General features: G+C 37.5%; 1 protein-coding gene and 1 long non-coding RNA gene across 2 annotated transcripts; both read right to left on the bottom strand.

The window, feature by feature from the left end:
- Window positions 1-9,647: 9,647 nt before the first annotated feature.
- Window positions 9,648-17,688, bottom strand: LOC145419278 (uncharacterized). The gene is made up of 2 exons (XM_080301360.1): window positions 12,934-17,688; window positions 9,648-11,400 (listed from the first exon to the last, which is right to left on the bottom strand). Exons 1-2 carry the CDS (start codon window positions 17,686-17,688, stop codon window positions 11,395-11,397), a joined length of 4,761 nt encoding a protein of 1,586 aa, XP_080157486.1. The 3' UTR covers window positions 9,648-11,394.
- A 3,105-nt stretch (window positions 17,689-20,793) lies between these two features.
- Window positions 20,794-22,717, bottom strand: LOC145428809 (uncharacterized). Its single transcript, XR_013909130.1, has 3 exons — window positions 22,110-22,717; window positions 21,346-21,373; window positions 20,794-20,917 (listed from the first exon to the last, which is right to left on the bottom strand). It is a non-coding gene; the product is annotated as an uncharacterized LOC145428809 (long non-coding RNA).
- Between the last annotated feature and the right edge of the window lie 3,869 nt (window positions 22,718-26,586).

Raw genomic sequence — 26,586 nt, 5'->3', positions numbered from 1 at the left:
AGTGCATTTTCTGAAGAAACTGCAGTGTGAATGCTTGAATCTGAATGTATGCACTGAAATGAATTAATTGCTGAATGAGTTAGAAATATTGAATGAGATTAAAAAAAAAACCAAAAAAAAACAAACGAATTTAACCTGAAAACAAAGGTGCTGAACTGCTAAAAGCTGAAGGTTACACAGAAGAAGGAGTTGGAAAAAAACTGAAAATGTTTTAAATGTAAATTAGAAAAACCTAAGAAATGAGAAAAGAACATTTAGAGTCAGAAAACATCTGAATGAATATTAAAAGGTCATATTCTTTGAATCACTGAATGACTAAAATGTGATCCCTCCACTTGGACCCACACAGTTTAAAAAGTTTACATCTCTGAGCTTTGAAAGACAAGATGTTGGAAAAAGAACAACGATGGCGACGTTTTGAGGGTAAAATGATGGCTTTAACACTGTGGACACAGCAGCAGTTGAAAGAGAAGTGCTTAAGATGAATCTTGGCAGAGTGGCAGGCAGAGCTCGTTAAGCAGGCAGGTGTGAGCCTGGTTGCTATAGTGACCGCACCCAATGGCTCCATACACACGTACACAGACATGCGCCTCACTTTTGCTGCTTAAAATGAACAGAAAAGTCAGGCCGAAACAAATTGTTCCCAAATGAAAAGTAAAAGTCGTATTGACAAAATTCTTTCACCGTGAGTGACAGCAATGTCCAGTCTACTGAATTCTCAGTTTTCATGCCTGTGGAGTTTATTATATGGACGTGGTGACAGTGTAAAGACACCATGCTCTTCTGATTTTCAAACGAACCTTCTGAGCCATTTTAACATTAGAGTCTATGGAAGAGTTGGAGGGAGGAGGCTGTGCATTGGTGACATTTACGAAAGAACCATAACACCTAGGACAATAGTAAACACATTGGATGAAAGAGGACAGCGATGGCTACGTTTTGAGGGTAAAATCATACCTGTAGAGCAAACGCTGCAGACACAGCAGCAGTTTTAAAAAAGATTTTAAGATTAATTTTTTTGCTCCTCTCACTCTAGCAGTTGAGCTGCCTCACTCTAGCCCCAACATTCCGTCCCATACACACCCATTATAAACTCTGAAACGGGTGAAAAAACATCATGAAACTTAAACTGGAACTGAAGAAAAAGTATAATAGATATTGAAAAGATAAATACAAGTTGAATAGTTGAATGTCTTGTCTTCGTTTTAAAGTTTGAATGGTGGCTCTATGTCAATGTATGTGGAAGTAGATACAGTTTAAAGAGGAGGAAGTTGAATGAGAATTTGAAGGGTCTCCCCATTGAAATACATTATAAATTTTTGTTGAAAAAAGTTGAATAAAATTAAAAATATAAATGTTAAAAATGAGAAAAATAGAAGCAATGTTGTCCAAAAGAATAGGAATCTAACGGTGTTTGAATGGTTTTTCTAAGTTGAACGGTTTTGAAGGAGATAGATTACAAAAAACGTACGGAATACAGAATAATAATAAAATAGAATAAAGATTAGAAGAACAATACTGTGAATGCTTTTCAAGCATTCACACTAATAACTAGAAAGTGCATTTTCTGAAGAAACTGCAGTGTGAATGCTTGAATCTGAATGTATGCACTGAAATGAATTAATTGCTGAATTTTGAGTTAAAAATATTGAATGAGATTAAAAAAAAACAAAAAAAAAACAACCAAATTTAACCTGAAAACAAAGGTGCTGAACTGCTAAAAGCTGAAGGTTACACAGAAGCAGAAGTTGGAAAAAAGCTGAAAATGTTTTAAATGTAAATTAGAAAACCCTAAGAAATGAGAAAAGAACATTTAGAGTCAGAAAACATCTGAATGAATATTAAAAGGTCATATTCTTTGAATCACTGAATGACTCAAATGTGATCCCTCCACTTTGATCCACACAGTTTAAAAAGTTTAAATGCCTGAGCTTTGAAAGATACGGTGTTGGAAAGAGAACAATAATGGCGACAATTTGAGGGTAAAATGATGGCTGTAACACTGTGGACACAGCAGCAGTTGAAAGAGAAGTGCTTAAGATGAATCTTGGTACAGTGGCAGGCAGAGCTCGTTAAGCAGGCAGGTGTGAGCCTGGTTGCTATAGTGACCGCACCCAATGGCTCCATACACACGTACACAGACATGCGCCTCACTTTTGCTGCTTAAAATGAACAGAAAAGTCAGGCCCAAACAAATTCTTCCCAAATGAAAAGTACATGTCGTATTGACAAAATTCTTTCACCGTGAGCGACAGCCATGTCTAGTCTACCTAATTCTCAGTTTTCATGCCTGTGGAGTTTATTATATGGACGTGGTGACAGTGTAAAGACACCATGCTCTTCTGATTTTCAAACGAACCTTCTGAGCCATTTTAACATTAGAGTCTATGGAAGAGTTGGAGGGAGGAGGCTGTGCATTGGTGACATTTATGAAAGAACCATAACACCTAGTACAATAGTAAACACATTGGATGAAAGAGGACAGCCATGGCTACGTTTTGAGGGTAAAATTATACCTGTAGAGCAAACGCTGTGGACACAGCAGCAGTTTTAAAAAAGATTTTAAGATTAATTTTTTTGCTCCTCTCACTCTAGCAGTTGAGCTGTCTCACTCTAGCCCCAACATTCCGTCCCATACACACCCATTATAAACTCTGAAACGGGTGAAAAAACATCATGAAACTTAAACTGGAACTGAAGAAAAAGTATAATAGATATTGAAAAGATAAATACAAGTTGAATAGTTGAATGTCTTGTCTTCGTTTTAAAGTTTGAATGGTGGCTCTATGTCAATGTATGTGGAAGTAGTAAGAGTTTAAAAATGAGTAAGTTGAATGAGGATTTGAAGGGTCTCCCCATTGAAATACATTATAAATTTTTGTTGAATAAAGTTGAATAAAATTAAAAATATAAATGTTAAAAATATGAAAAATAGAAGCAGTGTTGTCCAAAAGAATAGGAATCTAACGGTGTTTGAATGGTTTTTCTAAGTTGAACGGTTTTGAAGGAGTAGGCTTTGAAAAAACGTACGGAAAAATAAAATATAATAATAATAATAATAATAATAAAGATTCGAATAACAATACTGTGAATGCTTTTCAAGCATTCACACTAATAACTAGAAAGTGCATTTTCTGAAGAAACTGCAGTGTGAATGCTTGAATCTGAATGTATGCACTGAAATGAATTAATTGCTGAATTTTGAGTTAAAAATATTGAATGAGATTAAAAAAAAAACACAAAAAAAAACGAATTTAACCTGAAAACAAAGGTGCTGAACTGCTAAAAGCTGAAGGTTACACAGAAGAAGGAGTTGGAAAAAAACTGAAAATGTTTTAAATGTAAATTAGAAAACCCTAAGAAATGAGAAAAGAACATTTAGAGTCAGAAAACATCTGAATGAATATTAAAAGGTCATATTCTTTGAATCACTGAATGACTCAAATGTGATCCCTCCACTTTGATCCACACAGTTTAAAAAGTTTAAATGCCTGAGCTTTGAAAGATACGGTGTTGGAAAGAGAACAATAATGGCGACAATTTGAGGGTAAAATGATGGCTGTAACACTGTGGACACAGCAGCAGTTGAAAGAGAAGTGCTTAAGATGAATCTTGGTACAGTGGCAGGCAGAGCTCGTTAAGCAGGCAGGTGTGAGCCTGGTTGCTATAGTGACCGCACCCAATGGCTCCATACACACGTACACAGACATGCGCCTCACTTTTGCTGCTTAAAATGAACAGAAAAGTCAGGCCGAAACAAATCGCTCCCAAATGAAAAGTAAAAGTCGTATTGACAAAATTCTTTCACCGTGAGCGACAGCAATGTCTAGTCTACCTAATTCTCAGTTTTCATGCCTGTGGAGCTTATTATATGGACGTGGTGACAGTGGAAAGACACCATGCTCTTCTGATTTTCAAACGAACCTTCTGAGCCATTTTAACATTAGAGTCTATGGAAGAGTTGGAGGGAGGAGGCTGTGCATTGGTGACATTTATGAAAGAACCATAACACCTAGTACAATAGTAAACACATTGGATGAAAGAGGACAGCGATGGCTACGTTTTGAGGGTAAAATCATACCTGTAGAGCAAACGCTGTGGACACAGCAGCAGTTTTAAAAAATATTTTAAGATTAATTTTTTTGCTCCTCTCACTCTAGCAGTTGAGCTGCCTCACTCTAGCCCCAACATTCCGTCCCATACACACCCATTATAAACTCTGAAACGGGTGAAAAAACATCATGAAACTTAAACTGGAACTGAAGAAAAAGTATAATAGATATTGAAAAGATAAATACAAGTTGAATAGTTGAATGTCTTGTCTTCGTTTTAAAGTTTGAATGGTGGCTCTATGTCAATGTATGTGGAAGTAGTAAGAGTTTAAAAATGAGTAAGTTGAATGAGGATTTGAAGGGTCTCCCCATTGAAATACATTATAAATTTTTGTTGAATAAAGTTGAATAAAATTAGAAATATAAATGTTAAAAATATGAAAAATAGAAGCAGTGTTGTCCAAAAGAATAGGAATCTAACGGTGTTTGAATGGTTTTTCTAAGTTGAACGGTTTTGAAGTTATAGGATTACAAAAAACGTACGGAATACAGAATAAAATATAATAACTAGAAAGTGCATTTTCTGAAGAAACTGCAGTGTGAATGCTTGAATCTGAATGTATGCACTGAAATGAATTAATTGCTGAATTTTGAGTTAAAAATATTGAATGAGATAAAAAAAAAAAGTCCGAATTTATCCTGAAAACAAAAGTGCTGAACTGCTAAAAGCTGAAGGTTACACAGAAGAAGAAGTTGGAAAAAAGCTGAAAATGTTTTAATTGTAAATTAGAAAACCCTAAGAAATGAGAAAAGAACATTTAGAGTCAGAAAACATCTGAAAGAATATTAAAAGTTCATATTCTTTGAATCACTGAATGACTAAAATGTGATCCCTCCACTTGGATCCACACAGTTTAAAAAGTTTACATCTCTGAGCTTTGAAAGACAAGATGTTGGAAAGAGAACAACGTTTTGAGGGTAAAATGATGGCTTTAACACTGTGGACACAGCAGCAGTTGAAAGAGAAGTGTTTAAGATGAATCTTGGCAGAGTGGCAGAGAGAGCTCGTTAAGCAGGCAGGTGTGAGCCTGGTTGCTATAGTGACCGCACCCAATGGCTCCATACACACGTACACAGACATGCGCCTCACTTTTGCTGCTTAAAATGAACAGAAAAGTCAGGCCGAAACAAATCGTTCCCAAATGAAAAGTAAAAGTCGTATTGACAAAATTCTTTCACCGTGAGCGACAGCAATGTCTAGTCTACCTAATTCTCAGTTTTCATGCCTGTGGAGCTTATTATATGGACGTGGTGACAGTGGAAAGACACCATGCTCTTCTGATTTTCAAACGAACCTTCTGAGCCATTTTAACATTAGAGTCTATGGAAGAGTTGGAGGGAGGAGGCTGTGCATTGGTGACATTTATGAAAGAACCATAACACCTAGTACAATAGTAAACACATTGGATGAAAGAGGACAGCGATGGCTACGTTTTGAGGGTAAAATCATACCTGTAGAGCAAACGCTGCAGACACAGCAGCAGTTTTAAAAAAGATTTTAAGATTAATTTTTTTGCTCCTCTCACTCTAGCAGTTGAGCTGCCTCACTCTAGCCCCAACATTCCGTCCCATACACACCCATTATAAACTCTGAAACGGGTGAAAAAACATCATGAAACTTAAACTGGAACTGAAGAAAAAGTATAATAGATATTGAAAAGATAAATACAAGTTGAATAGTTGAATGTCTTGTCTTCGTTTTAAAGTTTGAATGGTGGTTCTATGTCAATGTATGTGGAAGTAGTAAGAGTTTAAAAATGAGTAAGTTGAATGAGAATTTGAAGGGTCTCCCCATTGAAATACATGGGAAATTTTTGTTGAATAAAGTTGAATAAAATTAAAAATATAAATGTTAAAAATATGAAAAATAGAAGCAGTCATGTCCAAAATAATAGGAATCTAACGGTGTTTGAATGGTTTTTCTAAGTTGAACGGTTTTGAAGGAGTTAGATGCCAAAAAACGTACGGAATATATAATAATAATAAAGATTCGAATAACAATACTGTGAATGCTTTTCAAGCATTCACACTAATAATAATAATAAAGATTCGAATAACAATACTGTGAATGCTTTTCAAGCATTCACACTAATAATAATAATAAAGATTAGAATAACAATACTGTGAATGCTTTTCAAGCATTCACACTAACTAGAAAGTGCATTTTCTGAAGAAACTGCAGTGTGAATGCTTGAATCTGAATGTATGGACTGAAATGAATTAATTGCTGAATTTTGAGTTAAAAATTTTGAATGAGATAAAAAAAAAAAAACAACCTGAATTTAACCTGAAAACAAAAGTGCTGAACTGCTAAAAGCTGAAGGTTACACAGAAGAAGAAGTTGGAAAAAAGCTGAAAATGTTTTAATTGTAAATTAGAAAAACCTAAGAAATGAGAAAAGAACATTTAGAGTCAGAAAACATCTGAAAGAATATTAAAAGGTCATATTCTTTGAATCACTGAATGACTAAAATGTGATCCCTCCACTTGGACCCACACAGTTTAAAAAGTTTACATCTCTGAGCTTTGAAAGACAAGATGTTGGAAAAAGAACAATAATGGCGACAATTTGAGGGTAAAATGATGGCTGTAACACTGTGGACACAGCAGCAGTTGAAAGAGAAGTGCTTAAGATGAATCTTGGTACAGTGGCAGGCAGAGCTCGTTAAGCAGGCAGGTGTGAGCCTGGTTGCTATAGTGACTGCACCCAATGGCTCCATACACACGTACACAGACATGCGCCTCACTTTTGCTGCTTAAAATGAACAGAAAAGTCAGGCCGAAACAAATCGCTCCCAAATGAAAAGTATAGGTCGTATTGACGAAATTCTTTCACCGTGAGCGGCAGCAATGTCTACTCTACCTATTTCTCAGTTTTCATGCCTGTGGAGTTTATTATATGGACGTGGTGACAGTGTAAAAACACCATGCTCTTCTGATTTTCAAACCAACCTTCTGAGCCGTTTTAACATTAGAGTCTATGGAAGAGTTGGAGGGAGGAGGCTGTGCATTGGTGACATTTATGAAAGAACCATAACACCTAGGACAATAGTAAACACATTGGATGAAAGAGGACAGCGATGGCTACGTTTTGAGGGTAAAATCATACCTGTAGAGCAAACGCTGCGGACACAGCAGCAGTTTTAAAAAAGATTTTAAGATTAATTTTTTTGCTCCTCTCACTCTAGCAGTTGAGCTCTCTCACTCTAGCCCCAACATTCCGTCCCATACACACCCATTATAAACTCTGAAACGGGTGAAAAAACATCATGAAACTTAAACTGGAACTGAAGAAAAAGTATAATAGATATTGAAAAGATAAATACAAGTTGAATAGTTGAATGTCTTGTCTTCGTTTTAAAGTTTGAATGGTGGCTCTATGTCAATGTATGTGGAAGTAGTAAGAGTTTAAAAATGAGTAAGTTGAATGAGGATTTGAAGGGTCTCCCCATTGAAATACATTATAAATTTTTGTTGAATAAAGTTGAATAAAATTAAAAATATAAATGTTAAAAATATGAAAAATAGAAGCAGTGTTGTCCAAAAGAATAGGAATCTAACGGTGTTTGAATGGTTTTTCTAAGTTGAACGGTTTTGAAGTTATAGGATTACAAAAAACGTACGGAATACAGAATAAAATATAATAATAATAATAACTAGAAAGTGCATTTTCTGAAGAAACTGCAGTGTGAATGCTTGAATCTGAATGTATGCATTGAAATGAAATAATTACTGAATTTAAGTTAAAAATTTTGAATGAGATAAAAAAAAAAAAAACCCGAATTTAACCTGAAAACAAAAGTGCTGAACTGCTAAAAGCTGAAGGTTACACAGAAGAAGAAGTTGGAAAAAAGCTGAAAATGTTTTAATTGTAAATTAGAAAAACCTAAGAAATGAGAAAAGAACATTTAGAGTCAGAAAACATCTGAAAGAATATTAAAAGGTCATATTCTTTGAATCACTGAATGACTCAAATGTGATCCCTCCACTTTGATCCACACAGTTTAAAAAGTTTAAATGCCTGAGCTTTGAAAGATACGGTGTTGGAAAGAGAACAATAATGGCGACAATTTGAGGGTAAAATGATGGATGTAACACTGTGGACACAGCAGCAGTTGAAAGAGAAGTGCTTAAGATGAATCTTGGTACAGTGGCAGGCAGAGCTCGTTAAGCAGGCAGGTGTGAGCCTGGTTGCTATAGTGACTGCACCCAATGGTTCCATACACACGTACACAGACATGCGCCTCACTTTTGCTGCTTAAAATGAACAGAAAAGTCAGGCCGAAACAAATCGCTCCCAAATGAAAAGTATAGGTCGTATTGACGAAATTCTTTCACCGTGAGCGGCAGCAATGTCCACTCTACCTAATTCTCAGTTTTCATGCCTGTGGAGTTTATTATATGGACGTGGTGACAGTGTAAAAACACCATGCTCTTCTGATTTTCAAACCAACCTTCTGAGCCGTTTTAACATTAGAGTCTATGGAAGAGTTGGAGGGAGGAGGCTGTGCATTGGTGACATTTATGAAAGAACCGTAACACCTAGGACAATAGTAAACACATTGGATGAAAGAGGACAGCCATGGCTACGTTTTGAGGGTAAAATCATACCTGTAGAGCAAACGCTGTGGACACAGCAGCAGTTTTAAAAAAGATTTTAAGATTAATTTTTTTGCTCCTCTCACTCTAGCAGTTGAGCTGCCTCACTCTAGCCCCAACATTCCGTCCCATACACACCCATTATAAACTCTGAAACGGGTGAAAAAACATCATGAAACTTAAACTGGAACTGAAGAAAAAGTATAATAGATATTGAAAAGATAAATACAAGTTGAATAGTTGAATGTCTTGTCTTCGTTTTAAAGTTTGAATGGTGGCTCTATGTCAATGTATGTGGAAGTAGTAAGAGTTTAAAAATGAGTAAGTTGAATGAGGATTTGAAGGGTCTCCCCATTGAAATACATGGGAAATTTTGGGAAATTTTTTTTGAATAAAGTTGAATAAAATTAAAAATATAAATGTTAAAAATATGAAAAATAGAAGCAGTCATGTCCAAAAGAAGAGGAATCTAATGGTGTTTGAATGGTTTTTCTAAGTTGAACGGTTTTGAAGGAGTAGGAGTACAAAAAACGTACGGAATACAGAATAAAATATAATAATAATAATAAAGATTCGAATAACAATACTGTGAATGCTTTTCAAGCATTCACACTAACTAGAAAGTGCATTTTCTGAAGAAACTGCAGTGTGAATGCTTGAATCTGAATGTATGCACTGAAATGAATTAATTGCTGAATGTTAAGTTAAAAATCTGAATGAGCTGGAAAATACAGAATTTTTAACCTGAAAATAAAAGTGCAGAACTTTTGAAAGCTGATGTTCACACAGAAGAAGTTGGAAAAAGCTAAGCATGTTTAAAATGTAAATAATAAAAAGATGAGTAATGACAAAAGAAAATTTAGAGTCAGAAAACCTCTGAATGAATATTAAAAGTTCATATTCTTCTAATTGAAATGAACTTAAAAGATGAACAAACATTCTGCAGAAAATACAAACTTTAATATACAGCATGATGTTTTTCAGACATATACACATGTGTATATCATGTTTAATAGTATTACATACATCAATTTGTTTTGTATGTCATAGAAAATAACATAAAAATCTTAAGTCATATTTTACAGCTTCTTTCTGAAAAGGACTGGTAGAATAAAGAAAAATAACTAAATTAAATAACTAAATAAAAAATAATGAGCAACATATGAAATACATGAAAATTCAACTTTTAAAACCACAATCCTGAACCTTTAAATTGTGTTGGTTTCTTAGAACATGGCTGAACAGCTGTTTCTATCGGTCTACTTAATCTTCTGATCTGTCTACACATCTTTTTATTACTCATTCTTTTTTATGTTTTAATGTAAACAGAGTCCACACAGTGGTAAAAGAGAACTGTATAGAGATTTGTGAGTAAACTCAAATGAAAGCCTAAGGTGGTGACACAGTTTAACACATGCAAATAATCAAATAAACACATTAGTCCTTTTTGTGAACATGGATAAATAAGTATCAATACAGCATTGTTCAGCCATGCCACTAAATGCTTTTTTACACATTGTTTTAACCTGGGCTCAGACACAAAGTCCCAAATTTAGTTAGTCCCTGACTTTGAGTTGTGGTTATGACTAATTATTATACACAAGGCTTTATCTATCTAAACTCTAAGGACACAAATATGAAAAAAACTATACTTACCAGCTGATACCCCACACTACACACTAGGTGTGCCATGTGACCTGAAACTTTGGTACAAAATCATCATAATCATTCTGTTAACACTGTTTTTTAACACTGTTTGTGTTGCTGTTCAGCAGTTTAAAATGTTTTAGATTGGATTACATGGAATGAATTTGAATTTTCTTGGGGGTTTTTGTATGTGTTTCGTTCTCAGCAGATTTTTTCTTCCATACTGTTGAATTCCAGTTACCACATTTCTGGTCATATGACATCCCAAGTGCCCACTTAAAAAAATCCCCACAGTTAATTCAACATTAAAACAAAATAAAAAAAAATGTTAAATAAATAAAGGTTTGCTCTGTGATGAAATATTAAATAAGCATACATTGTACAGAGCACTAACAATGAAAACAATCCTTTAGCCTGTTGATCAGAGAGAGGCAGTCATTGTATCCATTTAAAACCTGTAATCACAGAGCACAATGTTTCTGTGAAACTATGAAGTCCCATATGATCCTCATCACGTCCAGTGACTTCAGAGTGGATCCTCCCTGTCATCCGGCCAGTGTTTGATGTGTGGCAAGCAGCACAGAAGCAGGATAGCTGAGGACTTTAAAAGAAGAGCAGAAAACGGGAACATATGTAGTTGTAAATGTAAATATCAGTGATACTTGTCTTGTCAAAGGGAATAAAATAATGAAAATGTTAACTTACACACTCATTTAGAGAGGATCTTGACACTGCACAGAGGAGGCACAGTCAGTCTGACAATGATGGTGATCTCCAGGGATGTTTTCCTGCAGCAACATTCCAGCCAACTGGCCGTATGATCCAGAGTAGTTGGTTTGTAATAAACAGAAAGGTGTATATGTTAGGTAGTGTGCACTCAGAGCTGGTCCTAAGAAACAAACACATCCTGTAATAAACTGAATACCTGTAGTAGTGCTGCTGCAAATATGAAGCCCTTCTATCATGAGTGGTTTCAAAGAAGGTGTTTTGGAGGCTCGGTCACAGAAACTGTGCAGTCTGTTCAGTCCTGAGTGTCTCAGCTCTGATGGGGATGGATCACAAAGGGAAACACCTGAGTACAGACATTACAATACACTCTAACACTCCTAAGGTCAAGTGAAAACACAATTTAAACACTTTACAAAGAATGAATACATGTTTTCATGGAAATTATGTCATTAACCCTTTTTGTTGTGAGTAAATCTCACCGACTGCTTGTGGGACAAGCTAGAAGGAGGACTTATCACAGAATCTCTCCTGTGCTCCAGATGTGAAGTCTCACGCTCTGATCGTATGGCGATGAAGATGGTGATGATGAAGCCTCTCTGATCTGTGGCATTACAGTTTCTAGCTGCTATGTGCTTCACACTGTTGGATCTTACATGTGAAGCTTGGAGAAGACACAGGAGGACTGTGTCTCTCTTAAAAAAGAAAAAGAAAAAAGGAAACCTAACACCCCCCCCCTCAGCTCCCACCGTAACCCCCCCCCCCCCACTCAACTCCCCAACCTCACACCATCCAATGTCTATACAAATGTAGGGTATCAGCTGGTAACAGAAAGCAAGTGTTACATATGTACTACTTATGTAACACTGCTGAAACATTTCTGGCCAGAAATGTGCAGTTATCAACCCAGACCCACCCTGATGATTGCACTGGCCAGAAACATGATAAAAGCTCATAAAAATGTATGTTTCATCGAAAGATTTGTCCAAAAATATAATCGTATACTTTTGAAAAAGTTTAAAGTTTATAACAAACCAAAATAATAACATTTTTGTAAATAGTATTTCAAAATAGAGGCACACATAAAGTGGCTTAACTGTCATTATTGCTGTAATTAGGTTTGTTTGTTTGTTTGTTTGTTTTTTTAAAAAGCAACCTTTAGTCATTATTGTTCTCTCAGAAACAATGAAGAAGCTGTTGAACATTTATGTGTTGTGTAGGCAATCCTCTGGTCCACCCTCCCTCCCTCCCAGCCACAGTGAGACTGGGGCAGCCTGGCAGGATGTTGAAGCCTGGCTGCAGAGAGGATATGCCTACACTATTCATTTTAAACTGCTATATTTGATTTTTCTGACATTTATAGGTTACTGTTAGTGAATTTTAGATTTTCTGTGATAAATAAAATTGTCATCTTTTACTGATATCATTACTTAATTCATGTAATTGTATTTTATGTAAACAATTCAACCATTATACTGCAATGCAGAGCGTCAACTTTTAAATATCGCTCTACTTTCTTAAGTCATTCAAAAATATAGATATTACTTACTGTATTCAAAGATCTAGATCATGAATCATCACAGGACAATACACAGTATACTGGGTCATGGTAACTATGGTATGTCTTCATGACTCCAGAATGGAGACATCGATCTGACTGAGAAATGAAAATTAGGTCAAGCAGTGTGTTCTTCTCTGTGGTAGGGGCAGTGATGACCTGTGCGTATCCCCTAGACTCAAACAGCTCCAGGATTGGTTTGTTTGCACTGGATAAAACATTCTCATTAAAATCACCACAAACTATGATGGGATGACAGTCCATGATCTCCAATGAGTCTAATAGGCTTACCAGGTTTTTCAGGAATGGCCTCAGAGTGTAGTCTGGAGGTCTGTATACAACTGCAATCAGAGCACTGACTGGTGCTTCAACCTTTAAAGCCAGAAATTCAAGGTCAGTTACATTATGGATGTACTGCTTTTCATGCACTTGAATGTCACTTTTCACATAAACAGCAACTCCACCACCACTTCTGTTTGCCATCTGGGGAAAGTTTGTGTAGGACAGGTGTCTGTTGCGTTTGAACAAATTGTAATTTTCCAAGTGGAGACTCTCTGCGACAAAAGAGCCCCGCAGGTGTGTTTCTGTTAGGCACAAAACATCTGCTAGACACAATTCATGGTGACTTTTGATGTCATTAATGTGAGCTGGCAGTCCCTCTGTATTATGATGAACAATGGTGAAAACCTCTGACCTGCTCAGTGTTTGCCTCACGTGTAGAAGAGGCATCATGTCATCAAGGTTGGCTTGTCTCATGTTCTCAAGCGCTGCAGTGATTTCTGGGTTGGTGAATATTTTTTTCTCCTCCATATCAAGAAGATACAGTCCACTGAGAGACGTCACTCTACTGACAGCTACGTAGGCCATGCCGGGCTCAAAAATGCTCTTAAGAGAGACAACAGCTGATGTAGTTGTCATACCCTGTACCTTATGTATTGTACATGCAAAGGCCAGCTTCACTGGGAACTGTCTTCGTACCACTCCTTTCTGCTTCAGATTCTCCTCTGCTCTCTCAATGTACACCATGTCGTCTGCTGGTGTGCGGTTATTCTTTCCAGATGTCTCATTATCCATTTTAAGTCCAAGCTTGATGATGTGTTGGTCGTTTTCAGAGTGAACTACTCTAAGTAGTATTCCAAAAGCTCCATTAACCAAACCATTTTGTATGTCAATGTTTCTGGTGAGCATGACACGAGCTCCTTCTGCAACTTTCAGTGTGTCTGGTAACTCGTTTTTACCTCCTTTCAATGGTCTGTCTTGAAGTGCCATTCTGCCAGTTCTAGGATCTTTTCTATAATCATCTGCATGGATGTCAATGATATGAGTGTGGAGCAGAGCCAGTGTTGCAGAGTTGTGTGCATCCACTTCTTTATTAGTTGCAAAAATGTGCAACGCATCAGTTGGACAATGGGCTGGTTCAGTTATGGCCTGTAACAACAAATCTCTATCTGCTTCGCAAAGCTCATCCAACTTTCCTTTCACACGAATTCTGTTCAGCATCTCTGCAAAGACAACATCATCTTTCTGACGCATAATCTCAGTCAGAGTGATCATCTGAAAATGCTCCCGCCACAGGTCGATCTCAGACGGGTCGTGCACACAGAGAGGTTTAGACTGTCGCACTGGGGGTAGCTGATAGAAGTCTCCGACAGCAATGACTGACATGCCTCCAAAGGGTCTCCGAGTCCCTTTGATCTGTTTGAGTCTTGCATCTACATATGCAAACAGATGTCTTGACACCATAGACACTTCGTCAATGACGATTATTTCAGCATTCAAAAGTTCTGATCTGACTTCATCCAGCTGATTGCCAAGTCCCTGAATGGGAGGTTTTAAGCTTCTAGGCAGCTTGAGAAGAGAATGCAGTGTTGTTCCAGAAATGTTAAAAGCTGCAGTCCCAGTGAAAGCAGTTAACAGGACAGTGGGTTTTGATATGTCAACGTCGTCTGCATATCTGGGCACTTTGCTCAGTATCTTAGATGCTTCTGAGTAGATGCATTTGATAAGATGTGATTTTCCTGTTCCAGCACCACCATTAATATAAAAGAAAAACTGTTCTGGATTTAGAGCACAGACTCTTTTAATGCACCAGTCTCTAACTGCATAAAATATGCAGGCTTGCTTCTTGTTCAGATTCTGAAACATCTGACGTAACAATGTGGGATCAATAGCAGGGGGTTCCCTGATGGCTCTGACTTCTGTTGAAGCATCAGCCTGACGGCTGTAGTCGGGCACATCTTCCTGTTCATTTTCATTGTCTCGCTCTCTTTCTTGTTCGACAAGTGGCAACCTTACGAGATCTGATTCAGGTGCCAGATTACACCATTCGTCAGTCACACCTCTGTTCTGCTCATATTCCTCAACAGCGCTCTCGATCTCCTCACTGTTTTTCTCATATTTTTCTCTGTTTCTTTTGACAATGTGTTGCACGTACTCAAGATGGTCAGTACCTGGTAGCTGTACACAGCCAGCACCATAGAAAGCCTGATAGGTTGGCAACGATGGTGTTTTCAGTTCGTGGTCTGAACGATGAGGAAGGTACAGTTTAAGCAGTCTTCCGTAATATTGCTCTGGATGTTTTTCTTGTGAGCAGCGGTGAAATCTGATGATAGCAGGCTTATTGTTTTTGCGCCTTTGCACAAACCCCATCTCATTGAGAAGGGGCAAAACATCTTTACCTTTTTTCTGTTGGCCATAGACAATCCTGCAAGTAGCAGCAAAGTCTGCCATGCACATCTCCTCATACTCTGGTGTTTCAGGTCTGGCTTTGTATTTGTCATTCAAAGATGTCATCCAAACATTGGAAGACTCAGGTGTTGTGTTGTCCAGAACTGACAGGGGACGACTCATTTTCACAGGATTATCATCAGTTGGAATGAATATTACAGCACGTGAGCATTGCTTCATGTGAAGACCACATGCACGAGCAACACACTCCTGTGCACTGATCTCTCGCTTCTTTGAATATGCCTGCATGACGGCTCTCATTTCATCGCACTCATTTACACTGTCCTTATGGGAGTTCTCAATGACAGTTTTCAGGTACTCAGATAGCCCGCCCTCTTTTTTTGATATATATTTCATTAAATAATTTGCAGCACCAAAAGCATCTAAAACAAAGCTTATGTCGATATTACTGTTCCAGGCTTCAAGCAGATGTGGATTATAGCCGTTTATCCAAGAGTCTTTTGGATCACGCTTTAGTATGATCGTACTCCTCATGTTCATTTTATTCAGGTATCTCTCATATTCTGCATGTGTCAACTTGCATCTTTCCAAGAGCTGCTCTAAACTCATGGAAGCAGTTTCAGGTTCATTCAGCAGCTGGTTCAGTGGTCTGAGCTTGTTCTTTGCCGTTTCTACTTCCAGTGCATCATCCTCACTGGGTCTTGTGATCATTGTCTCATTGCAGGGTGGTTTGGGAAAACCAAAACGGCACCCGGAGCTTAAACTCCTAAAGCACGTCTTTGTGTGGTTCTTACTGTGTTTTTGCACTTCTGTTACTTTTTTGTACAGTTCAGGTTGTTTATGTGGATCAGGCAGCTGAGCTGTGATGTATTTGTTTATAAAATCAAGAACAGTTTGCTCATCATCCTCCTCAAACACAGGAGCACCTTCTACCCACAGGAGGCAGTGTATGTGTGGGCTTCCTCTGTGCTGAAACTCAACTCTGTAAAAGTAGTCAATGACTTTGCCAAGTGGCTCTGCGGGAGATAAGAGTAAATCTCTGAATAATGCTTCAACTCTCTTGTCAAACATGCGCATTGTTGTGACAGGATTGCTTCTCAGGATGTCACACTTTGCTGACCAGTCGAGTCCTTCAAAATTCACTTGTTCACCTTGCTGCCTTGTTATTGCCTCGATCACTTCAGGCCAGCGCATTTCAGCAGCTGAAAATGTGCAAAAGAACGTGGGAGTTCCCAACTGTCTGATCATGGCAAAAAGATCTCTTGTTGTTTTCTCCCAATAGGCTGGGGTTCCTCTCAGAGGCTGCATGAATCTCACTGCATCTTTATTTCGCACCAGTTTCTCCACCTCATGTTTATCTTGTAACATGCCTGAGGTTATTTTTCTACCATCTCTGGTCAGAGGCTTTGCCTTCCTTAACTGTACTGTCATGCTGGATGTAGCCAAGTGTATTTCAGTCACAAACTGTGCAAAGAATAAATAGTTTGTGTCTTTGGCAAAACGATCATCAATGCAGAAAAGTCTTGATTTGAAATACCCACTGGGGGATACTTTGATCAGCCTTCTTTCATCAAGTGTGTTTTGGCCTGTAGGAAACTGCACAGGGAAGGCCATGGCCTCCAGTTTAGGTGTTTTGAAAAAACTTATTGGATTGTTTCTCTCTGCAGGAGCAACAGAGTAGATTCCTTCACTGAAACATAATATCTCCTCAGCCACATCAGGGGGCTGCAAACAGGACTCGAGTGCAAAACCACCATTAGTCAGTCCATCTGCTTGCTCTGAATCATCTCTCATCTGTTCATGTGATTGTTCACCATCACAGGGTAACATGTCAATGTCCTGTTCATTTATATTTTGTGCTTCACTCAGTGCATTTTTCTCACAGCTGTCAATTTCCATTAAATCAGCCTCATCATAATCGTCCTCATTCATGTTTTCATCATCATCATCATCTTCATCAGGAAGTGTTGGATCACACAGCTCAGCATCATCTCTGATGCTCACATCCTTATACTGTGGATGAATCTGCTTGAGTTTATGCAGTGCTTGCACAAGTTTAGACCAGCTTACAGTCTGAAACAGCTGATGACCTTTGTAAGACAAGCGTCTCTTCAATTTTATTCTCATGACCTGAGAATTAATTCTTAATCGAGGCAATGCTTCAACAGTTTCCTGTACCTCTGATGGGACACAGACCACATTTCCTCTAATTGCTCTTTGTCTGCCTTTGGGAAGAGGAATGATCTTGGCAAATGGTATGCACTTGGCTATGAGATGTCTCTCCAGTATGTTGAGATCAGACAGTTCAGGTGGAGTATCAGCAAGATCCAGTTTATTGGCAACAGCAAGCGCTGGCATGGATCCATTTTTAAGATGATCGTGGCAGGTGTGACAAATCCACTCTCTCTTTCTCTCATCGGGAACATTGCACTGCTCATTTCTGCAGTTTTCATCACAAACATGAACAAATCTTCCAGTCAAACATGTTGCAACCACATGTGGGTTTTTGACATACTTTGACCTTGTGCAGGGTCGCACTTGGTTTGGAAATGAAGCCTTGAAGCATACAGTACATGGGTATGATGGTCCAGCTTTGATTTGTGATTTGAACACAGATATGGCCTCGTTGATCACACTGTTGTCACTCTCTTGGGTTTGTCTGTTCACCCATCTGTATTTCCTTTTTATTTTCATTGCACATCTCATGTTGTGCATAATCCTGAATGCAAGATTACTTTGATACCTGTCTCGCATTAGTTGTTTCATTAGTTGTCTGTGTCTTACTCTGAATGCGTTATCACGTGCATAACGCTGAGTCACTCGAGATCTCTGTCTCTCTCTGAATTCAGGGTTTTCTTGATACCTTTTAGTGATATAGTTTTTTTGTTTTTGTCTAAATTCAGCATTGTCACAGTAGCGTCTTTTAATATATTGTTGTTGTTTCTTTCTGAATTCATCGTTCTCACAGTAGCGTCTTTTAATATATTGTTGTTGTTTCTTTCTGAATTCATCGTTCTCACAGTAGCGTCTTTTAATATATTGTTGTTGTTTCTTTCTAACTGTAGCATTCTCAGAAAAACGTTTTTTAACATATTGTTTTTGTTTCTTTCTGAATTCATCATTTTCACAGTAACGTCTTCTAATATATCTCTGTTGTTTCTGTCTCAATTCATCATTCTCACAATAACGTCTTTTCATATACTGTTGTTTTTTCTGTCTGACTTCAGGATTGTTTTTATATGCCTCGCTTGTGCAAGACTTTTTCTTTTCTTTGTACTCTTTGTTTGAAGCATACTTTTGTCGTTCTTTCCTTTTTTGGTTTTCTTTTCTCTGATTTCTGGGTTTCTCTGATGCCATTAATCTTCTTTTCATTTTGTGCCTTTGTTGTTTATTAACTTTTTTCAGTTTTTGTAAAACTATATCAGAAAGATCACAGGAAGCAACATTTGTTATTGCAGCATTTGATTGACATAAAAAAGCATCCCTTGATGGAAGGAAACTTAATTCACTGCATAGTTCTTCAGTTGGTATATTAGGAGGTTCATTCTGATCTTCATATGATGTGAACTGAGTCACGTGAACTTCTTTTTGTTTCACCGGTGGCGTACAAATGGACATTTGACAAAAGATGTTCTCAGTCAGATCAGTCGTTGTGTTTCTCCTTGGAGTAGAGGAGTTTGCTTCATCAACAGTTGTATCAGAGTGAGTAGATGCCACAGCAGTGGCAGCTGTTGGTCTGCAGACTGTGTCTGTGATAGTATCACTCAGGTTGACTGTGCTCATACTGTAGAACTGCACAGGCTTCAGTTCATAGTTACAAGAGGGTGATATCTCCATCATTTCATAAGAATCTTGGATCCTCTTAATCATGTCACTGAGGAGTGTGAATTTCAGCATCACTGCTGTACCACGATTACGTGACTGTAGTAATAGAGGAAGACCACTGGGTGTTCTGGAGTGTGGATCAAAGAAACCATATTTGCCTGATGTGGATCTGAACACTGCGATACACAATCCACTCATAATCAGTAAGGCATACTGCACATCTGACAACAGGCAGCTCAGTCCTGCTTCTAAGCTGAGAAAGGTATCTACTGCCTCCTCTGGAGGTTCTTCAAATGTCCCATACCGGGAAGGCTGTGTCATGTCGACATCATACATAGACCAGCGAGCATCAACTTTGTCTGGCAGCTCATCGGTTGCCAAATGAATATTTTTAGGAAATCTTTTCTTGGCCTCTTTGTACATCACATCACCTTTATCCAAGACCAGATTAAGGTCAGCTGTAGTCATGTTTTCATTCTCATGAAGGAATGCAAGAAATGTGAGTGAGTTGCATGTGCACTGCTTGTTTCTGGAGTGTCCATATTTAGGATGTGCCTGGCTGTGAGATGCACAGACAAGTGTAATAGAGGGCTGGTTTTCAAGGTTCACTCTTTCTGCATGAGATGGTCCTGCCACATCACTGTGACAGCCTCTTTTCAAAAAGTCAGCATAACCCACCTGTGGGGCACTTGACACCTCATGTTGTTCATTAACTTTATGCTGCAGTCCACTCTTTACAGCATCAGCATAAGATACCTGTTGTACATGTGCAGGAACATGTTGACCTGCCTGTTTGACACTGTCAGAATTGGTCTTTGTAGACACACTGTTTTCTGCAGAGCTCTGAGGAAAATCAAACTCAGCTTGTTCACATGTTGGTATTTTGTGAAACTCATGAAACTTCTTCCAGCGTTGTTTTGCAGCTTGTGACTTTTTCTGCTTCCTTGGCATTTTCACACACCTGCAAGTGTTTCTTAGTCTTTAGAAAATATGTTCACAAGATAAGAGTGGCACACACCAGGAGATGTTGTCTTTGTTTTTATATTTCAGTTTTTATTTGTCTTAAACAGTTGTCTTTCGTTTGACAGTTTGTTCTTCAGTTGAGAGAATATTATGCACTCTCTTTATTGGCTTGGCATTTTTCAGCAGCAAGCCAAGAGTGAAAAACAGGTAGAGAGAAAATTTAGAAGAGAGAACAGGCAGAGCAGGAGAGACACGGCTGGGAAATCACAATCAAACCGTGAATTAGTTTTCTTTGTTTGTTCAGTTTGTTCTCAGGTAGAGGCAATATATGCACTCTTTATTGCTTTAATGGCTTGGCGTTTTTCAGCAGCAAGCCAAGAGTGAAAAACAGGTAGAGAGAAAATTTAGCAGTGAGAACAGACAGAGCAGGAGAGACACGGCTTTAAATCAAACCGCAGATTTTTCTTTGTTTGTTCAGTTTGTTCATAGGTTGAGGCAAAATATGCACTCTTTATTGCTTTGTTGGCTTGGCGTTTTTCAGCAGCAAGCCAAGAGTGAAAAACAGGTAGAGAGAAAATTTAGCAGAGAGAACAGACAGAGCAGGAGAGACACGGCTTTAAATCAAACCGCAAAAGGATTGTTGGTTTGGCAAAATTTCTCACAAACCACAGAGTGAAATACAGATGGAAAGAAGGCAGAGACAATAGGTGGAGCAGGACAGAGGATAGAGGGGTTGGGGGGTTGGGATGTGAGAGAGAAGACTGGAGATCTGGTCCTTGTTCTTCTTCTTCTACACACTCTGAACAAAAAACAAGAAAAAATAATAATTTTATTAAAATTATATCACATGGTAATTGTATGAACTAAATGTGACTACTGCAAAAGGACAAAACAAATATTCAAGCTAAACTGTTGTCGGCTGCCATGTGCAAAAAGTTGCATAATTGGGCACTTTTTAAAAGAATAAATATTTAATTAAATTCAGCAATAATATTTTTAAATACAAATATGATTGAGTGAATCATTAATTAATCACATGTAGTGTGACTACAAAAATGTACGAAAAAAATATTTTAGCCCAATTGTTAAGCTGAACTTATGTGTATTTATTATAAAATTGTGTTTAAAAGGTCTAGCACAAAGTTTGAACCCATCACTTTACAGCTTATATTAGTCATATAATTTTTTTATTTTGGTCTACTTCTCTTACAGTATGTGCACACCTACCAGGCAAAGCACAGTGTCAGTCAGGTTCCTGAAAGAAACGAGAAATAATACGTTAGTTGTCTGTACAGTGTTATCAGACTAACAGAAATACAAAGCCCACACGACATGATACACTGAACTTCTAGTCAGCAGGGTAATTATAGAGTAATATAGCACACCAACTGATACAGCAGTCATTTTACAATTCAAACTAGTTAACTGAAGTATTGCCACTTATGTAAGGCTACTGTTAGACTGTTACTAGCCTTAGCATTGCTGCTAGCGCTAGCATTCCGGCTAGCATTAGCACTTCAGTTAGTGTTAGCATTGCAGCTAGCGTTAGCATTGCAGCTAGCATTAGCATTACAGCTAGCGTTAGCAATGCTGCTAGCGCTAGCACTGCTGCTAGCGCTAGCACTCTTACTGTTAAAACTGAGCCACAATGGCAATAATAAAGCTAATTTCTTACTTTTGTCTCACTGACCGGCAAGAAATATCACAGGAATATTATTTTTGTCAGTTAACAACTGCTAAGGCTAGTGTTAGCACTATAGCTAGCGTTAGCATTGTTGCTAGCATTAGCATTGAAGCTAGCGTTAGCACTGCTGCTAACAGCAAAACGTAATAAACGTATATAAATGATAGCGAAGGTTATTCTTTTTTCTTTCTTTCTTCTTTGAATTGTTTTTAACTCTGTTGGACTTGATATGTGAGTTTAAATGTCAAACATGTATTTTTTCCATCATAAAAATAAAACACTGCAGTACTGAGTGTACTGTACTTACCACAGCAGAGAGCAAAGCGGAATGACGACAGTTGGTCCAGTGATAGGTTAAAAACAGATGAGGCGTTCAGGTGGTGCTTGGAAATTTGACCATCAGTTTGAACAGCAATAATGAGCATATACATGTCTGTGTGTTGGTCTCTGTGTGTGACAGACATAGAGAGATAGAGGGAAAAAATACACTATACTAGTGTAAAAATTGGTCCTTTTTGCCCAAGTATAAGCGAATGAGTGACATACAGAAAAACAGGGCAACTGGCATTAAATGAGCAAATAAAAAGTATTAAATCTTGAACTGTTTTGTGGGTTTTATTTTAAGACTACTTTGAGTGTATTCGTGGGGAGATAAACTATACAGACTATAAACAGAGACATTAAATGAGATTAGGTTAGTTAAACGTTAGTTAAAAGGTGGGGAAATTAACTACAGACCGATAGATGCTGAGAGCTTTAATTATCCAGTCAGAAAGGATGATTTTGAAGTCATCAACTGACTCCAACTGCCCAGATCTGAAAAACCTTTGTGCCAATCACAATGCTCTACTTAGTTGGCATATACTAACTAGTGACAAACTATTAATCTGTGGCAAAACCCTGTCAAATCTGTCTTATTGTACTTTTGAAAAAGTTAATCTTACTACAATCTAACATTTTTAGGTTTAACCTTGGCAGAGTGAGAGAGAGCTCTTAAGCAGGCAGGTGTGAGCCTGATTGCTATAGTGACAATGGCTCCATACACACGACACAGACATGCACCTCACTTTTGCTGCTTAAAATGAACAGAAAAGTCAGGCCGAAACAAATCGTTCCCATATGAAAAGTACAAGTCGTATTGACGAAATTCTTTCACCGTGAGCGACAGCAGCTTCTAGTCTACTGAATTCTCAGTTTTCATGCCTGTGGAGTTTATTATATGGACGTGGTGACAGTGTAAAGACACCATGCTCTTCTGATTTTCAAACGAACCTTCTGAGCCATTTTAACATTAGAGTCTATGGAAGAGTTGGAGGGAGGAGGCTGCGCATTGGTGACATTTATGAAAGAACCATAACACCTAGTACAATAGTAAACACATTGGATGAAAGAGGACAGCGATGGCTACGTTTTGAGGGTAAAATCATACCTGTAGCGCAAACGCTGCGGACACAGCAGCAGTTTTAAAAAATATTTTAAGATTAATTTTTTTGCTCCTCTCACTCTAGCAGTTGAGCTGTCTCACTCTAGCCCCAACATTCCGTCCCATACACACCCATTATAAACTCTGAAACGGGTGAAAAAACATCATGAAACTTAAACTGGAACTGAAGAAAAAGTATAATAGATATTGAAAAGATAAATACAAGTTGAATAGTTGAATGTCTTGTCTTCGTTTTAAAGTTTGAATGGTGGCTCTATGCCAATGTATGTGGAAGTAGTAAGAGTTTAAAAATGAGTAAGTTGAATGAGGATTTGAAGGGTCTCCCCATTGAAATACATTATAAATTTTTGTTGAATAAAGTTGAATAAAATTAAAAATATAAATGTTAAAAATATGAAAAATAGAAGCAGTGTTGTCCAAAATAATAGGAATCTAACGGTGTTTGAATGGTTTTTCTAAGTTGAACGGTTTTGAAGGAGTAGGATTACAAAAAACGTACGGAATACAGAATAAAATATAATAATAATAACTAGAAAGTGCATTTTCTGAAGAAACTGCAGTGTGAATGCTTGAATCTGAATGTATGCACTGAAATGAATTAATTGCTGAATTTTGAGTTAAAAATATTGAATGAAATTAAAAAAAAAACAAAAAAACAAAAAACGAATTTAACCTGAAAACAAAGGTGCTGAACTGCTAAAAGCTGAAGGTTACACAGAAGAAGGTGTTGGAAAAAAACTGAAAATGTTTTAAATGTAAATTAGAAAACCCTAAGAAATGAGAAAAGAACATTTAGAGTCAGAAAACATCTGAATGAATATTAAAAGGTCATATTCTTTGAATCACTGAATGACTCAAATGTGATCCCTCCACTTTGATCCACACAGTTTAAAAAGTTTAAATGCCTGAGCTTTGAAAGATACGGTGTTGGAAAGAGAACAATAATGGCGACAATTTGAGGGTAAAATGATGGCTGTAACACTGTGGACACAGCAGCAGTTGAAAGAGAAGTGCTTAAGATGAATCTTGGTACAGTGGCAGGCAGAGCTCGTTAAGCAGGCAGATGTGAGCCTGGTTGCTATAGTGACCGCACCCAATGGCTCCATACACACGTACACAGACATGCGCCTCACTTTTGCTGCTTAAAATGAACAGAAAAGTCAGGCCGAAACAAATCGCTCCCAAATGAAAAGTAAAAGTCGTATTGACAAAATTCTTTCACCGTGAGCGACAGCAATGTCTAGTCTACCTAATTCTCAGTTTTCATGCCTGTGGAGCTTATTATATGGACGTGGTGACAGTGGAAAGACACCATGCTCTTCTGATTTTCAAACGAACCTTCTGAGCCATTTTAACATTAGAGTCTATGGAAGAGTTGGAGGGAGGAGGCTGTGCATTGGTGACATTTATGAAAGAACCATAACACCTAGGACAATAGTAAACACATTGGATGAAAGAGGACAGCGATGGCTACGTTTTGAGGGTAAAATCATACCTGTAGAGCAAACGCTGCGGACACAGCAGCAGTTTTAAAAAAGATTTTAAGATTAATTTTTTTGCTCCTCTCACTCTAGCAGTTGAGCTGCCTCACTCTAGCCCCAACATTCCGTCCCATACACACCCATTATAAACTCTGAAACGGGTGAAAAAACATCATGAAACTTAAACTGGAACTGAAGAAAAAGTATAATAGATATTGAAAAGATAAATACAAGTTGAATAGTTGAATGTCTTGTCTTCATTTTAAAGTTTGAATGGTGGCTCTATGTCAATGTATGTGGAAGTAGTAAGAGTTTAAAAATGAGTAAGTTGAATGAGAATTTGAAGGGTCTCCCCATTGAAATACATGGGAAATTTTTGTTGAATAAAGTTGAATAAAATTAAAAATATAAATGTTAAAAATGAGAAAATTAGAAGCAGTCATGTCCAAAATAATAGGAATCTAACGATGTTTGAATGGTTTTTCTAAGTTGAACGGTTTTGAAGGAGTAGGCTTTGAAAAAACGTACGGAAAAATAAAATATAATAATAATAATAATAATAATAAAGATTAGAAGAACAATACTGTGAATGCTTTTCAAGCATTCACACTAATAAAGATTAGAAGAACAATACTGTGAATGCTTTTCAAGCATTCACACTAACTAGAAAGTGCATTTTCTGAAGAAACTGCAGTGTGAATGCTTGAATCTGAATGTATGCACTGAAATGAAATAATTACTGAATTTAAGTTAAAAATTTTGAATGAGATAAAAAAAAAACAACCCGAATTTAACCTGAAAACAAAAGTGCTGAACTGCTAAAAGCTGAAGGTTACACAGAAGAAGAAGTTGGAAAAAAGCTGAAAATGTTTTAATTGTAAATTAGAAAAACCTAAGAAATGAGAAAAGACTATTTAGAGTCAGAAAACATCTGAAAGAATATTAAAAGGTCATATTCTTTGAATCACTGAATGACTCAAATGTGATCCCTCCACTTGGACCCACACAGTTTAAAAAGTTTACATCTCTGAGCTTTGAAAGACAAGATGTTGGAAAAAGAACAACGATGGCGACGTTTTGAGGGTAAAATGATGGCTTTAACACTGTGGACACAGCAGCAGTTGAAAGAGAAGTGTTTAAGATTAATTTTGGCAGAGTGAGAGAGAGAGCTCGTTAAGCAGGCAGGTGTGAGCCTGGTTGCTATAGTGACCGCACCCAATGGCTCCATACACACGCACACAGACATGCACCTCACTTTTGCTGCTTAAAATGAACAGAAAAGTCAGGTCGAAACAAATCGTTCCCAAATGAAAAGTAAAAGTCGTATTGACAAAATTCTTTCACCGTGAGCGACAGCAATGTCTAGTCTACCAAATTCTCAGTTTTCATGCCTGTGGAGTTTATTATATGGACGTGGTGACAGTGGAAAGACACCATGCTCTTCTGATTTTCAAACGAACCTTCTGAGCCATTTTAACATTAGAGTCTATGGAAGAGTTTGAGGGAGGAGGCTGTGCATTGGTGACATTTATGAAAGAACCATAACACCTAGTACAATAGTAAACACATTGGATGAAAGAGGACAGCCATGGCTACGTTTTGAGGGTAAAATCATACCTGTAGAGCAAACGCTGCGGACACAGCAGCAGTTTTAAAAAAGATTTTAAGATTATTTTTTTTGCTCCTCTCACTCTAGCAGTTGAGCTGCCTCACTCTAGCCCCAACATTCCGTCCCATACACACCCATTATAAACTCTGAAACGGGTGAAAAAACATCATGAAACTTAAACTGGAACTGAAGAAAAAGTATAATAGATATTGAAAAGATAAATACAAGTTGAATAGTTGAATGTCTTGTC

Source organism: Astatotilapia calliptera, chromosome 5 (genome assembly GCF_964374335.1).
Source record: "Astatotilapia calliptera chromosome 5, fAstCal68.1, whole genome shotgun sequence".
NCBI lineage: Eukaryota > Metazoa > Chordata > Actinopteri > Cichliformes > Cichlidae > Astatotilapia > Astatotilapia calliptera.
The sequence above is the reverse complement of the archived record's forward strand: the minus strand, read 5'-3'. Positions and strand labels throughout refer to the sequence as shown.